General features: G+C 54.8%; 2 protein-coding genes across 2 annotated transcripts in view; both read right to left on the reverse strand.

Moving 5' to 3' along the window:
* Nucleotides 1–18,772, reverse strand: ZNF554 (zinc finger protein 554). Its single transcript, XM_064382120.1, has 5 exons — nucleotides 18,714–18,772; nucleotides 10,922–10,994; nucleotides 8,161–8,287; nucleotides 4,049–4,240; nucleotides 1–2,561 (listed from the first exon to the last, which is right to left on the reverse strand). Exons 2-5 carry the CDS (start codon nucleotides 10,952–10,954, stop codon nucleotides 1,393–1,395), a joined length of 1,521 nt encoding a protein of 506 aa, XP_064238190.1. The 5' UTR covers nucleotides 10,955–10,994; nucleotides 18,714–18,772; the 3' UTR covers nucleotides 1–1,392.
* The window catches only part of THOP1 (thimet oligopeptidase 1), a 33,309-nt gene continuing 26,599 nt past the window's right edge, over nucleotides 16,846–23,555 (reverse strand). Inside the window, exons 10-14 of the mRNA XM_012436224.3 lie at nucleotides 22,227–22,413; nucleotides 21,947–22,075; nucleotides 20,902–21,038; nucleotides 18,714–19,474; nucleotides 16,846–17,967 (exon numbers count right to left, since the gene is read on the reverse strand). Of these exons, the coding sequence (XP_012291647.2) occupies nucleotides 19,319–19,474; nucleotides 20,902–21,038; nucleotides 21,947–22,075; nucleotides 22,227–22,413 (609 nt within the window). The 3' untranslated portion in view covers nucleotides 16,846–17,967; nucleotides 18,714–19,318. The remainder of the gene's footprint in view (nucleotides 17,968–18,713; nucleotides 19,475–20,901; nucleotides 21,039–21,946; nucleotides 22,076–22,226; nucleotides 22,414–23,555) is intronic.

Raw genomic sequence — 23,555 nt, forward strand, 5'->3', positions numbered from 1 at the left:
TTCTGGGTGCTATTTGATTTTTATTCATTGCCACAATGATGACAGCAGTACCACATGAAATGGCGAAAGACACAGAATCACACATGATCGGAGTCCCCAGTAATCACATAAATGATTCATTTCTTCACATCTCTCCCAGCCTCTGTCCTTTTGTGCATGGATGAAATTACTAGTACTATTTTGAACCCCTTACATTTTTTAAACTGCACATCCAAAGCACTTTGTCTTGGCACACAGCCTGCACCGGCGCAGTAGTGCACACGAGAGACGGGTCTAGCTAAGGGACCAATGTGAAACGCTGCAGCGGAACACTGAAGTGAAGGCCGGGCACGGCGGCCCACACCTGTAATCCCAGCACTTCGAGAGGCCAAGGAGGGTGGACGCTTGAGGTCATGAGTTCGAGACCAGCCTGGGCAGCCTGGTGAAAGCCCACTGCTACAAAAAATAGAAAAAAAATTAGCTGGGTGTGGTATCGGTGCACATCTGCAGTCCCAGCTACTTGAGAGGCTGAGGTGGGAGGTCTGCTTGAGTCTGGGAAGGGAAGGCTGGCTACAGGAAGCTATGATCACACCACTGTACTTCAGCCTCAGCAACAGAGTGAAGATCTGTCTCAAATAAACCCAGCAAAGAATATTGAAATTAAAACAATGAACAATGAAATAAAACAGTTAACACACGGAAGTAGTTAAGAATCAGCATACCTTTTGTTTAAGCAACTAAATCAACATGTGGTTCTCAGCAAAATGCCATCTGTGATAGCATTTTTGTCAACCAATCTTTTCTCAGACTCTGGAGCTAACTGGACAGAGCATAATGGCAATGCCTCCCATTAAAAGGCTGCTTCAGGTTGGACACAGTGGCTCACGCTTTTAATCCCAACGCTTTGGGAGGCCAAGAGAGGAGGACTGCTTGACCCCAGGAGTTCAAGACCAGTCTTGGCAATGTAGCAAGACCCCAACGGCATAAAAAATTTAAAAATTCTCTAGGCATGGTGATGCACACCTGTAGTAGACGGAGTCTCGCTCTGTCGCCTGGGCTGGAGTGCGGTGGTGTGATCTTGGCTCACTGCAGCCTCCCGTTTCGAGGTTCAAGTGATTCTCCTGCCATAGCCTCTTGAGCAGCTGGGATTACAGGCACGTACCACCAAGCCTGGCTCATTTGCATAATTGTAGTAGTGATGGGGTTTCACCATGTTGGTCAGGCTGGTCTCAAACTCCTGACCTCGTGATCCTTCCGCCTCGGCCTCCCAAAGTGCTGGGATTACAGGCATGAGCCACTGCACCCGGCCAATAAACCCACTTCTTTTCAAATAATCCATCACACCAGGGCAAAGTCTAACCACATGTATGTGTCAAAGTACTCAACAGCGGTTTACAAAGCATTGTACACTTGCTAGCATCCGATAAGATGTCTGTTCCGGTAGAATGCTTCCCCACAGTCAATGATCTTATAGGTTTTCTGGCTGCTATGAGTCTTCTGATGTGTGGCAAGGGAGGAGCTCTGGCTGAAGGCTTTCCCGCACTCCTGACACCTGTAGGGTTTCTCTCCAGTGTGAGTTCTCTCGTGCCTGACAAGGGAGGACCTCTGGCTGAAGGCCCTTCCACACTGCTTACATTCATAGGGGTTCTCACCCGTGTGAGTTCGCTCGTGCTGGTTGAGGGAGGAACGGTCGCTGAAGGCCTTTCCACAATCACTGCATTCATAGGGCTTCTCGCCCGTGTGTGTCCTCTTGTGCAAGATCAGGTAAGAACTCTGGCAGAAGGATTTCCCACAGTCTTCACATTTGTAGGGCTTTTCCCCGGTGTGGATCCTCTGGTGCTGAGTCAGAGATGAGATCCTGTTGAAGGCCTTCCCGCATTCGCCACACGTGTAGGGCTTCTCTCCAGTATGAGTTCTCAGATGGCGCGTGAGGGTGGAGCTGTGCGTAAAGGCTCGCCCGCACTCCTGACACTCGTAGGGCTTCTCTCCTGTGTGAATTCTCTGATGTTCGCTCAGTGAATGTCTCCGGTTGAACACCTTCCCGCACTGGTGGCACTCAAAGGGTTTCTCTGCTGTGTTGATTTTGTTGTATATCAGCGCCATACTGTGGTTCAGTGACTGTCCATTTTCCAAATACACAAACATTTCCCCTCCATGTTGACTAAAGTGACCGTTCCGGCTGATGGCATTTCCACATTCGTGATCTTCACAGGGTCTCCCATCAGCATGTCCCATCTGATGGCGGTTTAAGACTGAATCAGATGCCAAGCTTGTAATATCCAGTTCACTGTCACACATGTGTTTCCCTTTAGAGCTTCCCTGTGATAAAATGAGGGCTGAGCTCAGATGACCATTTTCCCCAAATCCATGCCATCCAGCAGCCGTCTCCTGAGGAAGTGCCACTGCCTGGACGGATGCCTTCTGGCTCAAAAGCCCCTGGGGGTCTTCATGACTCTCCTCTGACTGCTTCCATCCCCCGTCTTCTCTGATAAGCGTTATGATATTTATACCACCAGCTGGTTCCTCCTGTAAGACCACCTTCTTGTAAGTTGAGTCTTGGTTTTTCAGTACAGTTGTCCAATCTGAAATAAATTGAGGGGGAAACAATTTTTTTAGAAGCAGCAGCTACTTGAAAATCAGTGGGCCAAAAGTCCTTCCAACATCTACAAGGCCTATGTGGACTGACGTTTAGATATCAGCTTTGAACATGGGGGAAGGATGGGAAAAAGGGAAGTGGGCAGCAAGGAAGGCTACTGAGGGAGAAGTGCAGCAGCAGAAGATTGACAGTGATGGAAAAAGGCAGGGGAATAGAAATACAGAGATTATTCTGTGAAGCTGGGAGAATATGTCTGGAAGAGAGAAAGAGTTACCAAGAAAGCAAAGAGGAAAGAGACAACTAGAAACACAGGCAGAATGGCTTCAAGAAGAAAAGGGAGAAGGCCAGGTGCGGTGGCTCACGCCTGTAATCCCAGCACTTTGGGAGGCCGAGGCAGGAGGATCACCTGAGGTCAGGAGTTTGAGACCATCCTGGCTAACATGGTGAAACCCTATCTCTACTAAAAATACAAAATATTAGCTGAGCATGCTGGTGGGTGCCTGTAGTCCCAGCTACTTGGGAAGCTGAGACAGGAGAAACCCTTGAACCCAGGAGGCGGGGGCCGTAGCGAGCCAAGATCTCGCCTCTACATTCCAGCCTGGGTGACAGAGCGAGACTCAGCCTCAAAGAAACAAACAAAAAAAGAAAATGGGGCCAGGAGTTGTGGCTGATGCCTGTACTCCCAACATTTTGGGAGGCTGAGAAAGAAGGATCGCTTGAGGCCAGGAATTCAAGACCAGCCTGGAAAACACAGTGAGACCCCATCTCTGGAAAAAAAAAATAGCTGGGAGTGATGGCAAGTGTCTATAGTCCCAGCTGCTCAGGAGGCTGAGGCAGGAGAATCACTTGAGCCCAGGAAGGCAAGGATGCAGCGAGATATGATCGTGCCACCACACTCCAGCCTGGGCCACAGAGTGAGACCCTTAAGATAAATAAATAAAATGGCTGGGCGCGGTGGCTCATGCCTATAATCCCAGTACTTTGGGAGGCTGAGGAGGGCAGATCACGAGGTCAAGACATCCTGGCCTCGAGACCATCCTGGCCAACATAGTGAAACTCCATCTCTACTAAAATACAAAAATTAGCTGGCCAGGGTGGCATGTGCCTGTAGTCCCGGCTACTGGGTAGGCTGAGGCAGGAGAAGTGCTTGAACCCGGCAGGCAGAGGTTGCAGTGAGTCAAGATTGCACCACTGCACTCCAGCCTGGCACCTGGTGAAAGAGAGTCTATCTCAAAAAAAATAAAAAATAAGTAAATAAAACAAGAAAACGGGATATTCTTTTCTCTGTACCCAGAAAGAGGTCACATAAAGTAGTAAAGAGAAGGGGAAAGCTGACAGGAAGTGAACTGTGGGTGTCTGAGGAAGGTCTCTTGGCTCTGTCCTTACAGAATTGGGGCCTTCTGAAGAGGTCTCTACCAATGTTTCCCCAGATGCTACTGCCGTCCTGATGCTTTCCATGTGCCCGATTCTCACCAGAACAGGAGGCTTGAGGAGTTCCTTTTTCCTCCATCCACAGGGCTTCACTTTGCTCCACGTGGGCAGAAGCCACTGGTTGAAGAAGTAAATGCCCCATCCACGAGGAAAGACGAGTGGCTTGTGGGGTGTGTGCCGTGGAAAATGGACCCTCCTCAATCCCTGCATGAGCACGTGGGTTCTTCAAGGCTTCTGCAAGAGACAAGAGTGCACTTGAGAGGTAGCACAAAGTAAAGATTCCATTTTCTAATTAAAAAAAATCACAGGTCTGGCTGAGCATGGCGGCTCACACCTATAATCCCGAACTTTGCGAGACCCAGAGGCAGGCGGACGACTTGAGCCCAGGAGTTTGACACTAGCCTGGGCAACATGGCAAGACCCCGTACCCACACACACACACACACAAAACTAGCCAGGTGTCATGGTGTGAGCCTGTGGTTTCAGCTACTTGGGAGTGGACGTAGGAGGATCACTTAAGCCTGGGGAGGTCAAGGCTGCAGTGAGCCGTGATCACAACACTGCACCCCAGGCTGGGCAATGACAGTGAGAACCCGTCTCAAAAAAAAAAATATTACAGATCCCACATTTCTCCCGAAAATCAATAAACAAATTGTCAGTAAACACGTGAAAGGGCGCTTAATGTGGGCTTTAGGGAAATGCAGATCAAAACCACAAGGAGACACCACTTCCCACATACTAGGAAAGCCATCATAAAACGCAGCAAGTGTTGCCAAGGATGTGGAGAAATTGCAACAGTTTGCACTGTGGGTGGGAATGGAAAATGTCCACTGCTGATACAAAAAGCACTCTGGGGCTGGGCACAGTGGCTCACGTCTGCAATCCCAGCACTTTGGGAGGCCGAGTTCGGTGGCCCACTTGAGGTCATGAGTTCAACACCAGCCTGGCCAACATGGCGAAAATCCATCTCTACTAAAAATACAAAAACAGGTGTGGTGGTGCACACTTGTAATTCCAGCTACTCGGGAGGCTGAGGCATGAGAATCATTTGAACTGCGGAGGCGGAGGTTGCAGTGACCTGAGATGTGCCACTGCATTCCAGCCTGGGTGACAAAGTGAGACTCTGTGTCAAAACAAACAAACCAAAAAAAACAAAACAAAAGCCAGTATGTCAGTTCCTCAAAAATCTAAATTTTAAACATAGAATTACTGTATAATCCAGCAATTCTTCTACTCGTATTGACCCAAAGCACTGAGAATAGTAACTGAAACAGATACGTAGGGCCGGGCGGTGGCTCATGCCTGTCATCCCAGCACTTTGGGAGGCCGAGGCAGGCAGATCACAGGTCAAGAGATCGAGACCATCCTGGCCAACATGGTGAAACCCTGTCTCTACTAAAAATACAAAAATTAGCTGGGCGTGGTGGCGCGTGCCTGTAGTCCCAGCTACTCAGGAATTTGAGGCAGGAGAATTACTTGAATCTGGGAGGTGGAGGTTGCAGTGAGCTGAGATTGTGCCACCCCACGCCAGTCTGGAGACAGAGTGAGATGGAAGGGAGGGCGTAAGGAGGAAGCATCATGCCCAGTGGAAGCCGCCAGACACAAAAGGCCGCATGTTATATGATCCCATTTATATGAAATGCCCAGAATAGGCAAATCCATGGAGATGGAGAGTCAGAGAGTCACTCACGATTACCAGCAGCTGAAGGAGGGGCTGGGGAGGGAGAATTTAATGGGTACAGAGTTTCGGTTTGGGATAAAAACAGTTCTAGAAATGGACAGTTGTGTTGGCTGTAGTACCTGATGAATATAGGTAATGCCACTGAATTGTACACTTAAAAATGGTTACAAAGGCACATTTTATGTTGATATATAGATGTATAGATATGTACCTATATATTTTCGAGACAGAGTCTCATTCTGTCACCCAGGTTAGAGTGCAGTGGCCTGATCTCGGCTCACTGCAACCTCCGCCTCCCTGGTTACAGTGATTCTCATGCCTCAGTCTCCCGAGTAGCTGGGATTACAGGTGCCTGCCACCACACCCAGCTAATTTTTACACTTTTAGTACAGATGGGGTTTTGCCATGTTGGTCAGGCTGGTCTTGAACTCCTGGCCTCAAGTGCTCCACCCACCTCAGCCTCCCGAAGTGCTGGGATTACAGACGTGAGCCACCACACCTGGCCCTATATATATATTTTTTATCACAGTAAAAACATTTTTAAAAAACTGATGGCTCTTTACCTTGGCAGAAAGAATACAAATGCTCTGTGATACGGTTTGGCAATGTCCCGACCCAAAGCTCATCTCAAATTGTAATCTCGAACTGGAATCCCCATGTGTCAATGGACGTACCAGATGGGAGGTAATTAGATCATGGGGCGGTTCCTATGCTGTTCTCATGATAGTCACTTCTCATGAGAACTGATTTTTTTTTTTTTTGAGACAGAGTATTGCTCCATCACCAGGCTGCAGTGCAATGGTGCAATCTCAGCTCACTGCAATCTCTGCCTCCAGGGTTCAAGCAATTCTCCTGCCTCAGCCTCTCGAGTAGTTGGGTGCCACCCAGTAGGTGTGTGCCACCATGCCCGACTAATTTTTTTTATTTTTAGTAGAGACGGTGTTTTACCATGTTGGCCAGGATGGTCTTAATCTCATAACCTTGTGATCCGCCCGCCTCGGTCTCCCAAAGCGCTGGTATTCCAGGCGGAGCCACCGCTCCCAGCTGATCGGATGGTTTTATAAGGTTTCCCCCTGCTCTCTTATCTCTCCTGACGCCTTTTGAAGAAGGTGCCTGCTTCCCTTTCTGCCACAATTGTGTAAATTTTCTGAGGCCTCTCCAGCCATGATTAAACCTCTTTTCTTTTTGAGATGGAGTTTCACTCTTGTTACCCAGAGTAGAGTGCAATGGTGTGACCTTGGCTCACTGCAACCTCCACCTCCCAGGGTCAAGTGATTCTCCTGCCTCAGCCTCCAAGCAGCTGGGATCAGAGGTGCCTGCTACCACGCCTGGCTAATTTTTTAATTTTTAGTAGAGACGGGCTTTTGCCATGTTGGTCAGGCTGGTCTCAAACTCCTGACCTCAGATGACCCACCTGCCTCAGCCTCCCAGAGTGTTGGGATTACAGGTGTGAGCCACCAGACCCAACCTACACCTCTTTTCTTTATAAATTACCCAGTGTCAGGTGGTATTCTTTATAGCAGCGTGAAACCGACTAATAATACACTCGGACTCTGTTCCCAAGAGGAATCAGAGACATTCTCTATGCCTGAGCTGAGATATGCAATTCCCCTGCAGCTTCAGCTACCACGTACTGAACAAGTAAGGTCATCTGTTCTCAGAGAAACCAGACCATGAAAGCCACAAGACCAGGACCCATGTCTGTCTCATTCACCAAGGAATCCCCTATTCCCAGCATGATGCCTGACACATAGTAGATGCTAGATGATACGGTTTGGCTGTGTCCCGACCCAGATCTCACCTTGAAGTGTAATAATCCCCACAAGGGCAGAGCCAGGTGGAGATAACTGAATTATGGGGGTGTTTTTCCCCCGTACTGTTCTCGTGGTAGTGATAAGTCTCACGAGATCTGACGGTTTTACAAATGAGAGTTCCCCTCACAAGTGCTCTTGCCTACCGCCATTAAGACGTGACTGCACCGGGTGTGGTGGCTCACACCTGTAATCCCAGCACTTTGGGAGGCCAAGGCAGGTGGATCACCTGAGGTTGGGAGTTCGAGACCAGCCTGACCAACATGGAGAAACCCCATCTCTACTAAAAATACAAAATTAGCCAGGCGTGGTGGCACATGCCTGTAATCACAGCTGCTCAGGAGGCTGAGGCAGGGGAGTCACTCAAATCCGGGAGGCAGAGGTTGCAGTGAGCTGGGATCGTGCCATTACACTCCAGCCTGGACAACAAGAGTGAAACTGCATCTCAAAAAAAAAAAAAAAAAAAAAGACGACTTTACTCCTCATTTGCCTTCCACCATGATTGTGAGGCCTCCGCAGCCATGTGGAACTGCGTCCATTAAGCCCACTTTCCTTTATAAATTACCCAGTCTTGGGTATGTCTTTATTAGCAGTGTGAGAACAAACTAATCACTAGATAAATGTGAATCAATGAACATATGAATTAATGATGCCTGCCTTACCCAGCGAGACCAGGTTCCTGTAGTTCTCCAGCATCACCTCTCTATACAGGTTCTTCTGAGCAGGGTCCAGCAACTCCCACTCCTCCTGGGAGAAGTCCATGGACACGTCCTCAAAGGTTACTAGTTCCTAGAATATCACAGTGGTTCTGCTCAAGATGGGCCCATTGGCACCCACGTTCATGGCAGGAGGCGCGAGGTTGGTGGCACCAGGGGAGTTCAGAAAGGTCAAGGTGCAAAGTGCAGAAGTCAGCTTCTACTAGCTGCCTTGTGAGTGCTTGTCCTTGGCTTAAAAGCAGAGGGACGTACAGACGTGAGGCCCACCATCAACAGAGCAAGGACGACCAGCACACGGTCTAGATGAAACACTTTGCCCATTTCTAACTGAAATGGGGATTGTAACCTCTGCATCTCTGAGTATGACATTCCCATGTGAGAATCACCCCCTGCTGATTCTGAAAATGAATGGATTTCGTGGGTATGCCACTTGCTAGTTACGGACTGCAGGTATATCACAGACCTGTCCAAGACACAGCCTCATCATCTGTTCAACGGAAAGAATAATTTTTTTTTGGCCGAGCGCGGTGGCTCACGCCTAGAATCCCAGCACTTTGGGAGGCCGAGGCGGGTGGATCACGAGGTCAAGAGATCGAGACCATCCTGGTCAACATGGTGAAACCCGTCTCTACCAAAAATACAAAAATTGGCTGGGCGTGGTGGCGCACGCCTGTAGTCCCAGCTACTCAGGAGGCTGAGGCAGAGAACTGCTTGAACCTGGAAGGTGGAAGTTGCAGTGAGCTGAGATTGTGCCACTGCACTATAGCCTGGGTGACAGAGCGAGACTCTATCTCAAAAAAAAAAAAATTGGCCAAGTGTGGTGGCATACACCTGTAATCCCAGATACTTGGCAGTCTGAGGCATGAGAATCACGTGAGGTCAGGAGGTAGAGGTTGCAGTGAGCCAAGATCACGCCACTGTGCTCTAACCTGGGCAATAGCAAGACCCTGTCTCAAAAACATAAAAAAATAAAATTATAATCATGTCACGCTCAGTGAGAGAAGCCAGACAGCGAAGGACAAATCCTGTGTAGTTTCACTCCTAGGAGGTCCCTAGAGCTGTCAGCTTCACAGAGACAGAAAGTAGGATGGGGAGTGCCAGGAGCTGGGGAGGGGTGGGGAGTGAGTGTCTCATGGGAGGGAGTTTCAGTCTGGGAAGAGGAGAAAGTTGTGGAGAGGATGGTGCTGACGGTTTCACAACCGTGTGAATGTGCTTCATGCCGCTGAGCTGTGCACTTAAAAACGGCTAAGATGGTAAAGTTCATATATGTTTCATGTGTGTTTTATCACAATTACGAAAATATTTTTCAAGTAAAGAGGAGGATGCCTTCCTGGGCGGCCCTGACTGCTCTCCAGGGGAAGGTGCTGGATCCCACCTGCCGATGGCAGTGGCTGCTGCCATCATGCCGGCAGCAGCAGGGAGGTGCCACTGAGGTCACGCACTCCATGGGGCTGGGGGGAGCGGTTTGGGAGCCACCCAAACTGTAGCTGTGGATCGGAGCCTCCCTGTGCTCTCGGGGGACCTGAGAACAGGCAGGATCTGCCCTGCTGGGTGCAGCTGCAGACCTGGGCCTCCCACTCCAGGAAGCAGGCAGGAGCTGGAGACAAGTGGGAGCCCTGCCTCTTCCAAGTTGGTGACACAGGAGCTCCCGGGTGCAGCCGCGGCTGCCCTCCCAGGCCCAGGACCCAGGCATCTTTGCAGCCTGCACCCTCAGAGGTCTCAGGAAGGACCCCCCAGTCCCTGCAGGTTCAGGGGTATCTGCTGCCACTGCCTGGCCTCTGTCTGCTCCTGAAACCTGCTTCAATCTCAGAATAGGGGTTGGGGTCAAGCCCCAGGACCACGAATGGCAGCAGGAGGCAGCTTAATTCCTGGGCGGAAGCCGGTGGGTCCCCAGTAAGACCCCACCTTTAGTCCATGGAGGGTCTGAAGACAGGGCTGGGCTGCCAGTCCTATGGATAACAGGGGGAACTCACGGTGCCTCCTTCAGCCTGCCCACGGCCACCCATGAACCAGCTGGCACACATTTCCTTCCCTCTAAGATCCATAAAAGCCCTGGGCTCAGCCTTAGCAAGGCAGAGGACGGGCAGAGGACAGCCAGAGGACAAAGAGACGACAGGACAGGACCACCAGCTGCAGAGAGGAGTCCCCTCTCCACTGAGAGCTGCAGAGACAACCTGCCGGCAGGGAGGAGCTACCCTCTCTGCTGAGAGCCTCAGAGACCTGCAGAGACGTCCGAATGACTTGCCTGCAGAGAGGAGCCACGCTCTCCAGGGCCTCCTATCTGCAGAGCGCTGAGCACTGGAGCACACAACCTGCCTGCAGAGAGGAGCTGCGCACTCGGAGCTGTTCTAACAGTAAATAAACTCTTCTTCACCCTTCCCTCGTCTGCCTACCTCATTCTTCCTAGATGCAGGACAAGAACTTGGGCAAAGGCACCACGGCCACACAGTTTTCCAGCCAGGAAAACTGACACCCCAGAGATCCCGTAATCCTGTCTCCCGGGAAAGGCTGTGCTCAGTCCCTCTACTGGGGGGTCATTCCTTCCGCTTGGAAGCGGACTGAGTACCTCGTCCCACACACTCCTGGGGAATTCTCTGGAACTTTCCACATAGCAAGGGGTCTCCTTCTCTACCAAGGACTGAGTTTCTGGTGGGATTGTTCCCTCCGGATATACTGGGCACCTTTTGGGAGGGTGACGACATCTCACCTGGGACCAGCGGGGCGGGTGCCCAGCAGCCATTCTCTCCTCTTGGTAAAAGCAGGTTCCTGGGCAGGCAGAGCTGTGGGGAAGAAAAAAGTGCTGTGAATACGAGACCAAAGCCAGTCCCCAGATGCCAGAGCCAATGGCCTGGAGAACCTCCATTTACTTGAAGGACCCCCGTATACGGAGGGAGGTAAACTGAAACCAGGACCCAGGACTGAGGCCAGGGTTTTTGTTTTTTAAGAGACAGAGTCTCCCTCTGTTGCCCAGGCTGGAGTGCAGGGGTGTGATCATAGCTCATGGCAGCCTCAACCTCCTGGGCTCAAGCAATCCTCCCAACTCAGCCTGTAGCTGGAACTATAGGCACCACCATGCCCAACTAATTTTTTGTATTTTCTGTAGATATGGGGCCTTTCTATGTTGTCCCAGGTCCACAGCTCCTGGGCTCAAGGGATCCACCTTCCTTGGCCTCCCCAAGTGCTGCGATTGTAGGTGTGAGACGCTATACCCATCCACGGTCACGGGTCTTAAAGGCCCCCTTTTATTTATGGATGAAAGTACTGAAGCCCTTGGAAGCAAACAAGTTTACAAGACACTGAGGCTCTGTTAGGAAGTGAAGCGCTCCACATGTGTCTCCTGAGGCTGTTTCCACAACTGCCAGTAACCCAGGGGCTTAAAATGACAGGAACAGGCCAGGCGTGGTGGCTCACGCCTGTAATCCCAGCACTGTCAAAGGCCAAGGAGGGCAGATCACCTGAGGTTCGGAGTTTGAGACCAGCCTGACCAACATGGAGAAACCCCATCTCTACTAAAAATACAAAATCAGCAGGGTGTGGTGGCACATGCCTCAGGAGGCTGAGGCAGGAGAATCACTTGAACCCAGGAGGTGGAAGCTGCAGTGAGCAGAGATCGTGCCCCTGCACTCCAGCCTGGGCGACAGAGCAAGACCCAATCTCTAAAAAAGAAAAAAAAAGTTTGGCCCAATGCAGTGGCTCAAGCCTGTAATCCCAGCACTTTGGGAGGCTGAGGCGGGTGGATCACCTGAGGTCAGGAGTTCGACACCAGCCTGACCAACATGGAGAAACCCCATCTCTACTAAAAAAAAAAATACAAAATTAGCCGGGTGTGGTGGTGCATGCCTGTAATCCCAGCTACTCGGGAGGCTGAGGCAGGAGAGTCGCTTGAACCCGGGAGGCGGAGGTTGCAGTGAGCCGAGATAGCGCCATTGTACTTCAGCCTGGGCAACAAGAGCGAAACTCTGTCTTAAAAAAAAAAAAAAGGTCCATGTGATGATGCAGGCAGAGCCTGGAGCAATGAGGCTCCAAGCCGAAGGACACCAGCTTTCATACGCCACCATCAGAAGCTGAAAGAGAGATCTTCCCGCAGAGCCTTTACAAACAGCATGGCCCGGCCATGTCTTCATTTCTGGTTTCTGGCCTCCAGACTTGTGATGGAATAAATTTCAAGGCCCCTCCCGCTGTCCCGGTCTGTGGTACATTGTCACAGCAGCTCCAGGAGGTTCATACAAGAACCAAAGGCAAACAGACACCGTCTCCTTGATCTGAGGGGCTTCGCATGGGGGACTCTTGGTAGGTGCTGCTGGGGATTTACAACCTGCTGGCCTTCCCTCTGCCCTGGCATGGGGAAAGTCTTCCTTTGCACTTGGGACTTTATTTTTATTTTTATTTTTATTTTGAGACGGAGTTTCGCTCTCGTTACCCAGGCTGGAGTGCAATGGCGCGATCTCGGCTCACCGCACCTCCGCCTCCTGGGTTCAGGCAATTCTCCTGCCTCAGCCTCCTGAGTAGCTGGGATTACAGGCACGCGCCACCGTGCCCAGCTAATTTTTTGTATTTTTAGTAGAGACGGGGTTTCACCGTGTTGACCAGGCTGGTCTCGATCTCTTGACCTCGTGATCCACCCGCCTCGGCCTCCCAAAGTGCTGGGATTACAGGCTTGAGCCACCGCGCCCGGCCGGGACTTTATTTTTTTTATTTTTCTGAGATGGAGTCTCACTCTGTCGCCCAGGCTAGAGTGCAGCGGCATGGTCATCTCGGCTCACTGCAACCTCCGCCTCCCGAGTTAATCGATTCTCCTGCCTCAGCATCCTAAGTAGCTGGGATTGCAGGCGCGCCACGCCCCAGCTAATTTTTGTATCTTTAGTAGAGACAGGGTTTCACTATATTGGTCAGGTGCAACTCCTGGGCTGAAGTAATCTAACCGCCTTGGCCTCCCAAAATGCTGGGATTGCAGGCGTGAGCCACCGCATCTGGCCCACTCTTGGGACTTTATATTACAGCTCAAGGCAATGGGTACAGGACCTCCGGCTCCATAGCTCCTGCAGACCATCTCTCTAGTGGAGGGTCCTGTGAGCCACATGAGGGTGGAAGAGAGATGGGTAGGGGACAGATCAGGGAGCTTGGGGTTGCAAGACCGGCAGAAAGGTCAGCTGCCTCCTCATTCCTCAACAGGGGTGTGTGGCCATAAACAGAATGGAGGCTTGCTATCTTAACGCCAGGACTGCGGTGCAGGGTATAAGTGAGGTCTCTCCCCCTGGGCACTGTGCGCACTGGGGCCTGCATCATTCTCTGGGCAGGGGCAGGGCGCTGAGCTGCATCCTTGGGGTCCACTCACTCTGTGCCAGGAACGCCCTCCAGTTGTGACAACCAAAGACATCCCCAGACATCGCCCAGTGCTCCCTGAAGGGCGGGATCGCCCCTCCTGGAGACCCTGTGATGTAGCCTCATGGAGTGCGAGCGTGGCAGCCGCCCTGTCTTTAGGGTAGAGTCGAGGCGTTTTCTCCCTGACCTCGCACGCCGGGCCTCAGAGCTAAGGCGTCTCTGATCCAGGCGCCTTTTCACAGAGCAAGGGCAGACCGTGCCATCCTGGGCGCTGGGGCCCTGGGCGAGCTGCCGGCCCCCGACCCTCCCGTGGGGCCCCTAACGCGACAGGGTCACGCCCCGGCCACCCGGCCACGCAAGGACCAGCAGCACGAGAGCCCCGGCGGGCCCGGAGCGGAGGTCGCGGCGCGAGAGGCGGCGGCACTTACGGCTGAGCTGCCAGGAGCCGCGCGCGCGGGCTCAGGTGGGCGCAGGTGACCATTGGGGCGCGCGCTCGGGTGCCACGCAGGGCCCCCGAGGCGGGAGCGCCCCGTGCAGGCCGGCCGGGCCCGCCTGCGTGTCCCCGGGAGGCCTCCTCCGCTCGGCCCCCTCGGACGCCCCACGCAGGCGCCCCTCAGGAACTCGCCGTAGGCGCAGCCGCAGCCGCCAACCCCGGACGCGCGCAGAGGCGGACTCGGCACTGCGCCTGCGCACCCCGAGCCTGAGAACTACGAGTCCCAGCAGGCTCCGCGGCGCGGCGCTGGGCTCCCTGCGCTTCAAGCTGGGTCACAGCGCCGCCGCTCGCGTTGCCCCGGGGCTGTCGGATCCAGGGCATTCTGGGGTTCGCGGAGCCAATCCTTAAATCCCAGCTCGGTCATTTCCCGGCGGCTTGCCATTGAATATTCATAACTATTATTATTTATTAAGCATAAATAATATGAACATACAATGCTTTACATATTATTAAAATGATTGCTTAATTGTTAAGACTATTAAAGGTTAATCTTACCTGAATTGAACCTTAGAAAGACTGAAGAAAAAGAAAAAAAAGAAAAAAAGAAATGAAGACTATTAAAGGTTAATCTGTGATTGTTATGAAAAGGAAAAAAAGACTGAGTTTCGCTTTTGTCGTCTAGCGGGGAGTGCAATGGCGTCATCTCAGCTCACTGAAACCTGTCTCCCAGGTTCAAGTGATCCTCCTGCCTCAGTCTCTTGAGTAGCTGAGATTACAGGCGTGCGCCACCACATCCGGATAATTATTTATATTTTTGGTAGAGATGTGGTTTCAGCATGTTGTCCAGGCTGGTCTCCAACTCCTGACCTCGAGTGATCCGCCTGCCTCGGCTTCCCGAAGTGCTGGAATTATAGGCATGAGCCACCACGCCCGGCCATGATTGCTTAAATAACTGTTTAAATAAATTGTTCAAATAGTTTATTATTCTGATTGATATTTTTCATGAGAAATTATCATAGTTAAGCTACTATAATTAATATACTATAAAGGTTCATAACATAAGTCACAGTAATTGCATTAGTCTGTTCTCACAGTAAGGCATGGGCCACTATGCCTAATTTTTGTATTTCGGGTTTTTTTTTGAGACAAGAGTCTTACTCTGTCGCCAGGCTAGAGTGCAGTGGCATGATCTTGGCTCACCGCAACCTCCACCTCCCAGGTTCAAGCAATTCTCCTGCCTCAGCTTCTCAAGTAGCTGGGTCTGCAGGCACCTGCCACCAGGCCCAACTAATTTTTGAATTTTTAGTAGAGATGGGATTTCACCATGTTGGCCAGACTGGTCTCAAACTCCTGACCTCAAGTGATCTGCCCACCTCAGCCTCCCAAAGTGCTGGCATTACAGGCACGAACCACTGCACCCAGTCAAATGAAATTACTATTTAAATATTTAATATTCTACTGTTATTCATGAGAAATTAAAATAGTAAAACTACTATAATTAATATACCATAAAGGTTCATAATATAGTCTGAGTAACTGCATTAATCAGTTCTCACACTGACTAAGGCATGGGCCACCACATCTGACTAATTTTTGTATTTTTAGTAGAGATGGGGTTTTGTCATGTTGGCCAGACGGGTCTTGAACTACTGGCCTCAAGTGCTCCACCTGCCTCGGCCTCCCGAAGTGCTGGGATTACAGGCATGAGCCACCACGCCCAGGCAATAAATAAATAAATAAATAATGACTGGGAATGTTTGCACTGACATAACTGCCAAGTTCAGGGGCATTACTGGACCCGAACGTAAACTGGGATCGAGGCACCTGGACGACGTAGTGGGTAGCCTCCATCACAGCCATAGAGTCCTCCGGATTGGCACGCCTGACTCCAAGCAGCTCCACGTGCCGACAGCATTTCCTCCTCCCAATTTCAAGTTCAGGGAAAAATAAAATTCTTTTTCTAATAGTTCAAAGGCAGGTGCTCCAAAATAGATCACTAGCCCATCCGTAAACTAACAACAAGAGGTGGCCGGGGGCACGGGATGGCCTCCAGGATAGAGCTCCATCTCCCTGGCCTCCTGAGCTGAGGACGCGGTGAGAGGGAATACCCAACGGCCGTGTGGGGTCTGAAGAGGAGAGCGTCCCAGTGGCCTGATGCAGCCTTGAAAGACCGGAAAGCTCTGTGCACGGCCCCGGGGAGCTCGGTACCCCAGGGAGCCATGTGGGCAGTCCCTGGCCCCTAGCCCATGCTGGAACTCACCCCTGGCCCCATTTACCTTGAGACTTGAACCCAGACCTCCTGCCTCCCGGCCCAGGACTCAAGCCACCCGCAAGCTGCCCATCAATCTCAGAATCGAACCGAGTTTCACAAAACATTCCATTCCCTGAACTACGGACAGCCCTGGAGGGTGAGGGCCAACGCAGGAGGCCCCTTGCAAGGCTGGTGTTGCTGACTGGCGAGAGGAGGGAGGGGACACTGGCTCTGCTCCCAAGACACCCATCTGGAACACAGGGACAGTTAGGAGGATGAGGACAACACAGCGCCTGCCCACCCCGTGGCACTGGGCATCCCTGTAGCAGTCCCAGTGGTATTGCTCCAAGCTCAGGGCCGCCCACCAGAAAGATCCCAGTAGCTTCTCTGTTTGAGAAGTACTTAGTGAACGACCTCAACTGGGCCACGGGCACAAAGCCAGGGGTGCGTGTGTTGGAGGCAGCACCGGCAGGGAAAGCACTGTGGGGACGAGGAGCCAGGGACACCTGGGGACGGCCCATGGTGGCTGGACGGGTGACAGGGGAGGAGATCCCTTCTGCATTCAGGTTTTGTCAAAAACGCAAATAATGAGTTTATGGAGAAATGTTGCAAAGATCCCAAAACATACAGGCTCGTATATATATACATATATATATGTATATATATAATTTATTTTTTTCCCTTTTATTCTCCACAGGGGAGCAGCAAGGGGCCAAGGAGAACGACAATCTGGATGGACAGGGGATGCTAATGCCAGGCTGCCCTCATAGCTGCTGCTGGAGCCCTGTGGCAGGAGTGTGGGGTGGACGAGCCAGGAGACACAGCGGGTCTGCGTCCCCCTCCCTGCTCCTGGTGTGGGGCTGGGCCCCTGCGGTCACAGCTCCCGCTCTGTCCTGTAGTGTTTGGAGAAAGCCGGCTGCCCCGTGTGGGCATTTGGGAAGGCTCTGAGGATGACCGTCTCTCTGAGGCATGGGGCCTTGGACCGAGACTCTGCTGCTACCTCCAAGTTCCTGGGTGTCCACAGAGGAGCAGGGGACATGCTGGGGGAGGTGGCCCAGCCTGCCAAGCACTGAGGGGGCTGCTGGGGCATCTGGCAACTGACATCTAAGCCCGGTGTCTTCCAGGGAAGCAGGGTGTGGATGGTCGGGCCATCTGCCCAAGGCCCAGCAGCCCGACTGTGACCCCAGCTCTGCTGTGACGGGCCAGGCTATGTGTGTGACCACAAGGCTGTGCCAGCCCAGGGCCCAGCTGGTGTGCCCCAGCACACCTGGGTCTTAGATGCGGACAAGGTAGAAGCATCTGTGGTCCTGGTGCAGGGGAGATGAGGGCGGCCCCAGGCTCCCGCCTCCACCTCTGCCCGCTACTGTCGCTTCCAGAGACGGCCTCACTCTGTTGCCCAGGCTGCAGTGCAGTGGTAGGATCGTGGCGCACTGCAGCCTCGACCCTCCTAGGCTCAAGCAATCCTCCCGCCTCAGCCACCCAAAAAGCTGAGACCACAGGCACTCACCCCACACCCAGCTAACTTTTTTGTAGAGATGGGGTCTTGCTATGTTGCCCAGGCTGGCCTCGACCTCCCGGGATCAAGCAGTCCTTTGGCCTCAGCCTCCTGAGTAGTTAGGGCTTCAGGTGCAAGCCATGGCTGCAGCTCTGGGCTGAGTATTCAAAACGTGGCCACTGTCGTGTGCCCACTTAGCACTTCCCGCCTTTCTGGCATAACCCTCCTGGCCATGGGTTGTGCCGTCCAGCTCTGCAAAGACAAGACTCGCCCCTCAGCCCTCAGAGCTGGAAAGACACAGATGCAGGTGCATGGAGTAGAGCTCAGCGTGTGTAAGGTGCAGAGCAGGCCCCATGGCAGCGGCCACAGTCACACTGGCCCGGGCCGGGTGGGAACGGGACAGGAGGGGCTGGAGCAGATAGCACAGCACCCGGAGTCCCATCCAAACTGAGGTGAGGACAAGGCAACGTCTGGCCACCCATCGGGCCTCGGGAAGCAGGGTCACAGGTTGCGTTGGCCAGCCTCCTTGATGGAGGACCAAGAGCAGGGAGGGACGCCCCAGGGCATGGGGGCGCTCCCGAGAAGCTCACAGTCACCGGAGCAAACATCAGAGCACTCGAGTTGAAGCAAGGAGCATCGCCTGTCCTGCTCAGGTGCTGGGGACACAGTTGCTAGCTCTCCCTGAGGCACCTCTGAGCACCGTCAGAGGGTCCAAGAAGTGCCCCTGACCCTGATTAAGACATTGTCATGTTGCCCACAGCCAGGGGAGCAGGGCCACCAGGGAGGGCAAGCACGGGCAGTCTCCAAGGCCACGAGGACGAGGGCCACAGCCAAGCTGCCAGCAGCTGCCCTGGTTCACCTGGTTTGCTCACGTCCAGTGGGATCCCCCAGAGACTCTGCCCAGGAAGCCCGAGCGAGCTGGGCCTTCCCCTGAGGGTGAGACGGCGGGCGGCTGCCGACCCCAGCCCTGCCCGGGCTGCCTGGCTTTGTGGACTCACCAGCTGAGCCTGGTCCTTGATGGTCAGAGCTGAGCAGGGAGGGCAGGGGATGTTCCAGGATGCCAGTAGGTGAGAAGCACGCAGGAAGCAGAAGTCTCTGAGACCCCTGCAGGCCGGCCTGGCTGGCAGAACTGGTTCCCCAGCCCCCGGGCCTTCACTCTCTCCAACATGGACCTGTGCCCCCATCCAGGGCCTGGTGCGGCAACAATCCGAGGCTGGACCCTGACCCCATGTCCCGCCATCCTAGGACAGAAAGGGCAGGAGCCAACGACCAGGCTGGGGAGCCTCTCTCCTTTGTTTCTTTTTAATGATTTCATTTCAAAGAAGAGCCATCTCCTGACCAGGAACGTTTCCCAGGAAGGGGACGTGTTAGTGCAACAAAGACGAGGCCCCCGCAGCCACGAGAGGCCTCCAGATGCCTTGAGGACCCCGTCTCTAGCTGGGTGGGCCACTGGGCGGGGACAGACAATGACAAGGGGCAGGGGACAGCCGCTCAGCTGCCCTGCCAGCCCCAGGCGCTGTGCCAGAGCCTGCCCCGTCTTGGACTGGGGCTAAGGCACCAGGTCGGCGGGAGCTGGGCTGGACTGGGCAGTCGCAGCATGGGCTCAGCAGGCCTGCGGCTCACAGCCCCCCACCTGCAGCCCCTTGCTCAGGAGGAAGGCATCCTGCTTGGGGTCACGGCCCAGGAAGCGCTTCAGCATGGCGCTGGCGTCCTCGGAGCCGCCGGGCCTCAGGATGCAGCTTCTGTAATCCATGCCGACCTGCCGAGGAGACAGAGGGCGCTGCAGCCATGTGGGGACCCAGGGAGGAAGGGCAGAGGACCCCGGGAGACTGCACATCCCCGCCCAGGGGGGCTCGGAGCAACCCCTTCCAGGCTCCAAGGGAGGTCTGGGGGCTGCCTGCATCAGCACGGGTGGGGAGTGTAGGCACCTCTCATCAGAATCTCAGAGCAGGGTGTGTACTGAGGGACCAGCAGTGCCCCAACTCCCGAGGTGGCTCCCCCCATCAGCCCCCACTGAAACCCAGGCTGAGCCTGCGGTGGGGCAGGGGCTGGCCTCAGAGCTGGCAGCCATCTGCTCCTAGGGAGGGACTCTGGCGGCTGCCCTGAGCCTGCGTCGCAGCATGTCAGTGGGAGGCATAGGCTCACATGGCGCAACAGCCCACTGCACACTGAGGGAGCGGGGCTGGAGGGGCAAACACATGCAAAGGCCAAGCCAGGCCTCCCCAAAGACGGCTGTCTCAGCACATGGCTCCCAAGCCAGAGACACCTCATCGGGGTCTCCTTGGTGCCTGGCGCTGGCCACCTCGCTGTCTCGTCTCTGCCTCACCCGCCTGTAGTCTCAAAGGACGCCACTGGGAAGGCGCGGAGCTGCCAGGACTCACAGCCCCAGGCCTGAGGGTCCAGCGTGGAGCTTCCTGCAGGGCCCGGGGAGCAGCACTGCGCCAAGACCAGCAGGTGCCTCGGCCAGGCTGGCTCATCTGGCACACCCGGGAGGAGACCAAGGTCGCGCTGTTCTCGGCCCCACCCTGCTGTTCAGGACGTCCTTCCCGGTTCCTGGTCCCCATGTACCCTGCTGTTCAGGACGCCCTCCCCGGACCCCGGTCCCCATGTACCCTGCTGTTCAGACGCCCTCCCTGGACCTCGGTCCCCATGTACCTTTGCTGTTCAGGACGCCCTCCCCGGACCCCGGTCCCCGCGTACCCTGCTGTTCAGGACGCCCTCCCCGGACCCCGGTCCCCGCGTACCCTGCTGTTCAGGACGCCCTCCCCGGACCCCGGTCCCCGCGTACCCTGCTGTTCAGGACGCCCTCCCCGGACCCCGGTCCCCGCGTACCCTGCTGTTCAGGACGCCCTCCCCGGACTCCGGTCCCCGCGTACCCTGCTGTTCAGGACGCCCTCCCCGGACCCCGGTCCCCGCGTACCCTGCTGTTCAGGACGCCCTCCCCGGACCCCGGTCCCCGCGTACCCTGCTGTTCAGGACGCCCTCCCCGGACCCCGGTCCCCGCGTACCCTGCTGTTCAGGACGCCCTCCCCGGACCCCGGTCCCCGCGTACCCTGCTGTTCAGGACGCCCTCCCCGGACCCCGGTCCCCATGTACCTTTGCTGTTCAGGACGCCCTCCCCGGACCCCGGTCCCCATGTACCTTTGCTGTTCAGGACGCCCTCCCCGGACCCCGGTCCCCATGTACCTTGCTGTTCAGGACGCCCTCCTGCTTGAAGCGCGTGTGGAACATGTCCATGGAGTACACCTCGCTCCACAGGTACCCGTAGTACTGGGCATCGTAGCCGCCCGCCAGGTGGCCGAAGGTGGCGGGCATGTTGGTTCCTGGAACAGACACATGGCAGGGTTCACACTGCAGCCCCCACCCCGTGCTCCTCCCCAAGGTGAGGACATCCAGCCAGACTCCTGAGACCTCTGCCTGGAACAGGGAGAAGCCAGAGGATCACAGCGAGGGTCAGAACCAGCCAGATAATGTCTAGAACCAGAGCCCAGCCAAGAGGTGAGGGCCACAAGTCTCTGCCTCTCTCCTGGAAGGACAGGAGCTCATTGAACGGAACTGTCAGCTGCAACAAACTCCCCAAACTCCCTCCTCGGTGGCTATCCCCATCAGCCCCCACCAAAATCCCAGGCTGAGCCACGGTGCAAAAGTCCCCGTTACGAGACTGCATCAATAAACTAAGGCACGTCTATGCAACAGCATAGGACACACTGCTTCAAATGCTTCAGAAAGATTGTTTTAAAGTCTATGGAACAGTAAACCCACAAAACACATGTTAAAATCATGCTGTGTTTATGTATCACGTGTGTTCACACATCATGATCCTCTCTAGTGCGTATGAACACACGTGCACGCAGGAAGAACAGGTGCGAATCAACACAGGACCCACTTCCTCCCGTCAGGACCTGAAATTCCTAGTCCTTCCTGTACTTTCCCAGGCTTTTCATAAAGCGTGTATCACAAATTTGAATCAACGAAACACTAGCTTCATTAAAAGCAAAGGGTCCAGAGAACGGACTCCTCCTCGGGGCTGGGCTGCACACCCACCCCTGACCCTGGGCCTGCAGCTCGTCTCAGCTGGGGCTGTCCCCGAGGAGCCTGGGACACGCTCCGTGGCTCCCCAGCAGAAACTCCTGCACTTGTGAAGTGAAGCATGGGGACCAACTCCCTTCACCCTCCCGGGACGCGGCTGAGGCCTCAAATTCCAGGGTGCGCCCAGCTCCAGGGTGGCTACCTGGTGTGGCTGGGACCCCGAGGATCTCCTGGCAGAGCCGTGCATACTCCTCAGCGGGGTCTGCGTCTGTCTGTGTGTGCAGGGCCTGGTCTACCTTGGCGAGGACGATCTGGCGCAGGTTGAAGAGACCTGGGCAGGAGGGGAGGAGGGAGCTGGCCTCTGCACCTGCCCCAGCCCACTGTCCAGAGCTCTGACCCCCCTGGGGAACGTGCCAAGCCCTGGCTGGGTGCCACCACCCCTGGGCCAAGCGCCCTCCCCGAGACAGGGTGGGTGCACACACCCGTGTTGGCCTGCCGGGACTCAATGAGCTTCTCCAGGAGCTCCTGGGGCACCGCGCTGCCCGTGCGGTAGTGCCGGGACATCCGCAGCAGTGGCTCCTTCTCCCACACCCAGTTCTCTAGCATCTGCGACGGCGCCTCCACGAAGTCCCGCTCCACGTGGGTACCACTGAACATGGCGAACTCCGCCTGTGGGGGTGGGCAGACTCTGAACGCCCGTTCCCGCCAGCCTGGCCTGTGTCAGCTGCCACAGTGCAAACATGCCAGGTGCACAGGTGAAGCACTGGGCCCGGCCCTCCCACCCCAAACCTGGAAAACGACTGGGACCCGCAGGCCCCTGGGCTGTTGCCATCTGCCTGTGCCAGCAAGACACCTGAAGATGCCAGCCACACGCCTGTCCCTGGAGGCCACCCACGCTTCTCCCCATCCACAGAGCCACTGTTCCCTGAAAGCTTTGTACCCGAGGGGCAGAGAAGCCAGTGCAGTTGGGAGCTGGGGACGGCCAGGTCTGCATGAGGACACTGCGAGGTGTGCTGCGTCTCCCTGCTTGCGTGTGTGGAACCTTCCGGAAAAGCACAACCTTTGACCCAGTCCCGCAGGAACCGTGGCTGGCAGCCGACGGCCAGGGAACCCCTGGGTGATCCTTGAGGTCCTCTCTGCGACACCAAGGCTTTTCCAAGGACTGCACAGCCACGCTCCTCATCCCGATGACTGACTGCACAGAGGGACTCGCCGTGCCAGGCCCCGGGGTCAGGGAGAGAGCAGCAGGCAAGGCAGGCTCCAGGCCCGTGTGTGTGCTCCTGCGCGGACGCGCCCATGCGTGTGTTGGCTCTGAGCCCCGTGCAAACACCACGGCAGGGAAGCCAGGAAAGGCGGACACACGGTCGATCCTCATTCTGGACTCCGTGTTCTCTAACTCGCCTACCAAGATCCCCGGTAGCCCCAGAGGCCAGCACTGCAGCGCTCCTCAGACGGGGCACGCTCTGTCTTCACGCTTCCGCTCATTCTGTGAGCAAGGGTGCTTTCCTCAGTGTAGGGGGCACGCTTTTTGCATTTTTGTGCTCTCAGTGATTTTGCTGTTTAGGCCCCAAGCATTGTGCAGAGCACTGTCTCGTGCCCCTCAGCGCCAGGAGGTCACCATGAGCCACACGGGGACACCCTGTGTGTGCGAGCTGCGTTCAGGCACGGGTGACAGAGCCGCTGGCCATGTGTTTGACGTGAACCTGCCAGCGCCGCACAGCAATAAGGCATCTTGAACCCAAAACACACACAGTAAGGCTCTGGATTGATCAGTGGGCAAACACATGACCAAAGGCTCATGGGAGCCCAGT

This window comes from Aotus nancymaae, unplaced genomic scaffold, assembly GCF_030222135.1.
Source record: "Aotus nancymaae isolate 86718 unplaced genomic scaffold, 86718_ANA_hifiasm-v0.15.2.pri h1tg000028l, whole genome shotgun sequence".
Taxonomy (NCBI): Eukaryota; Metazoa; Chordata; class Mammalia; order Primates; family Aotidae; genus Aotus; species Aotus nancymaae.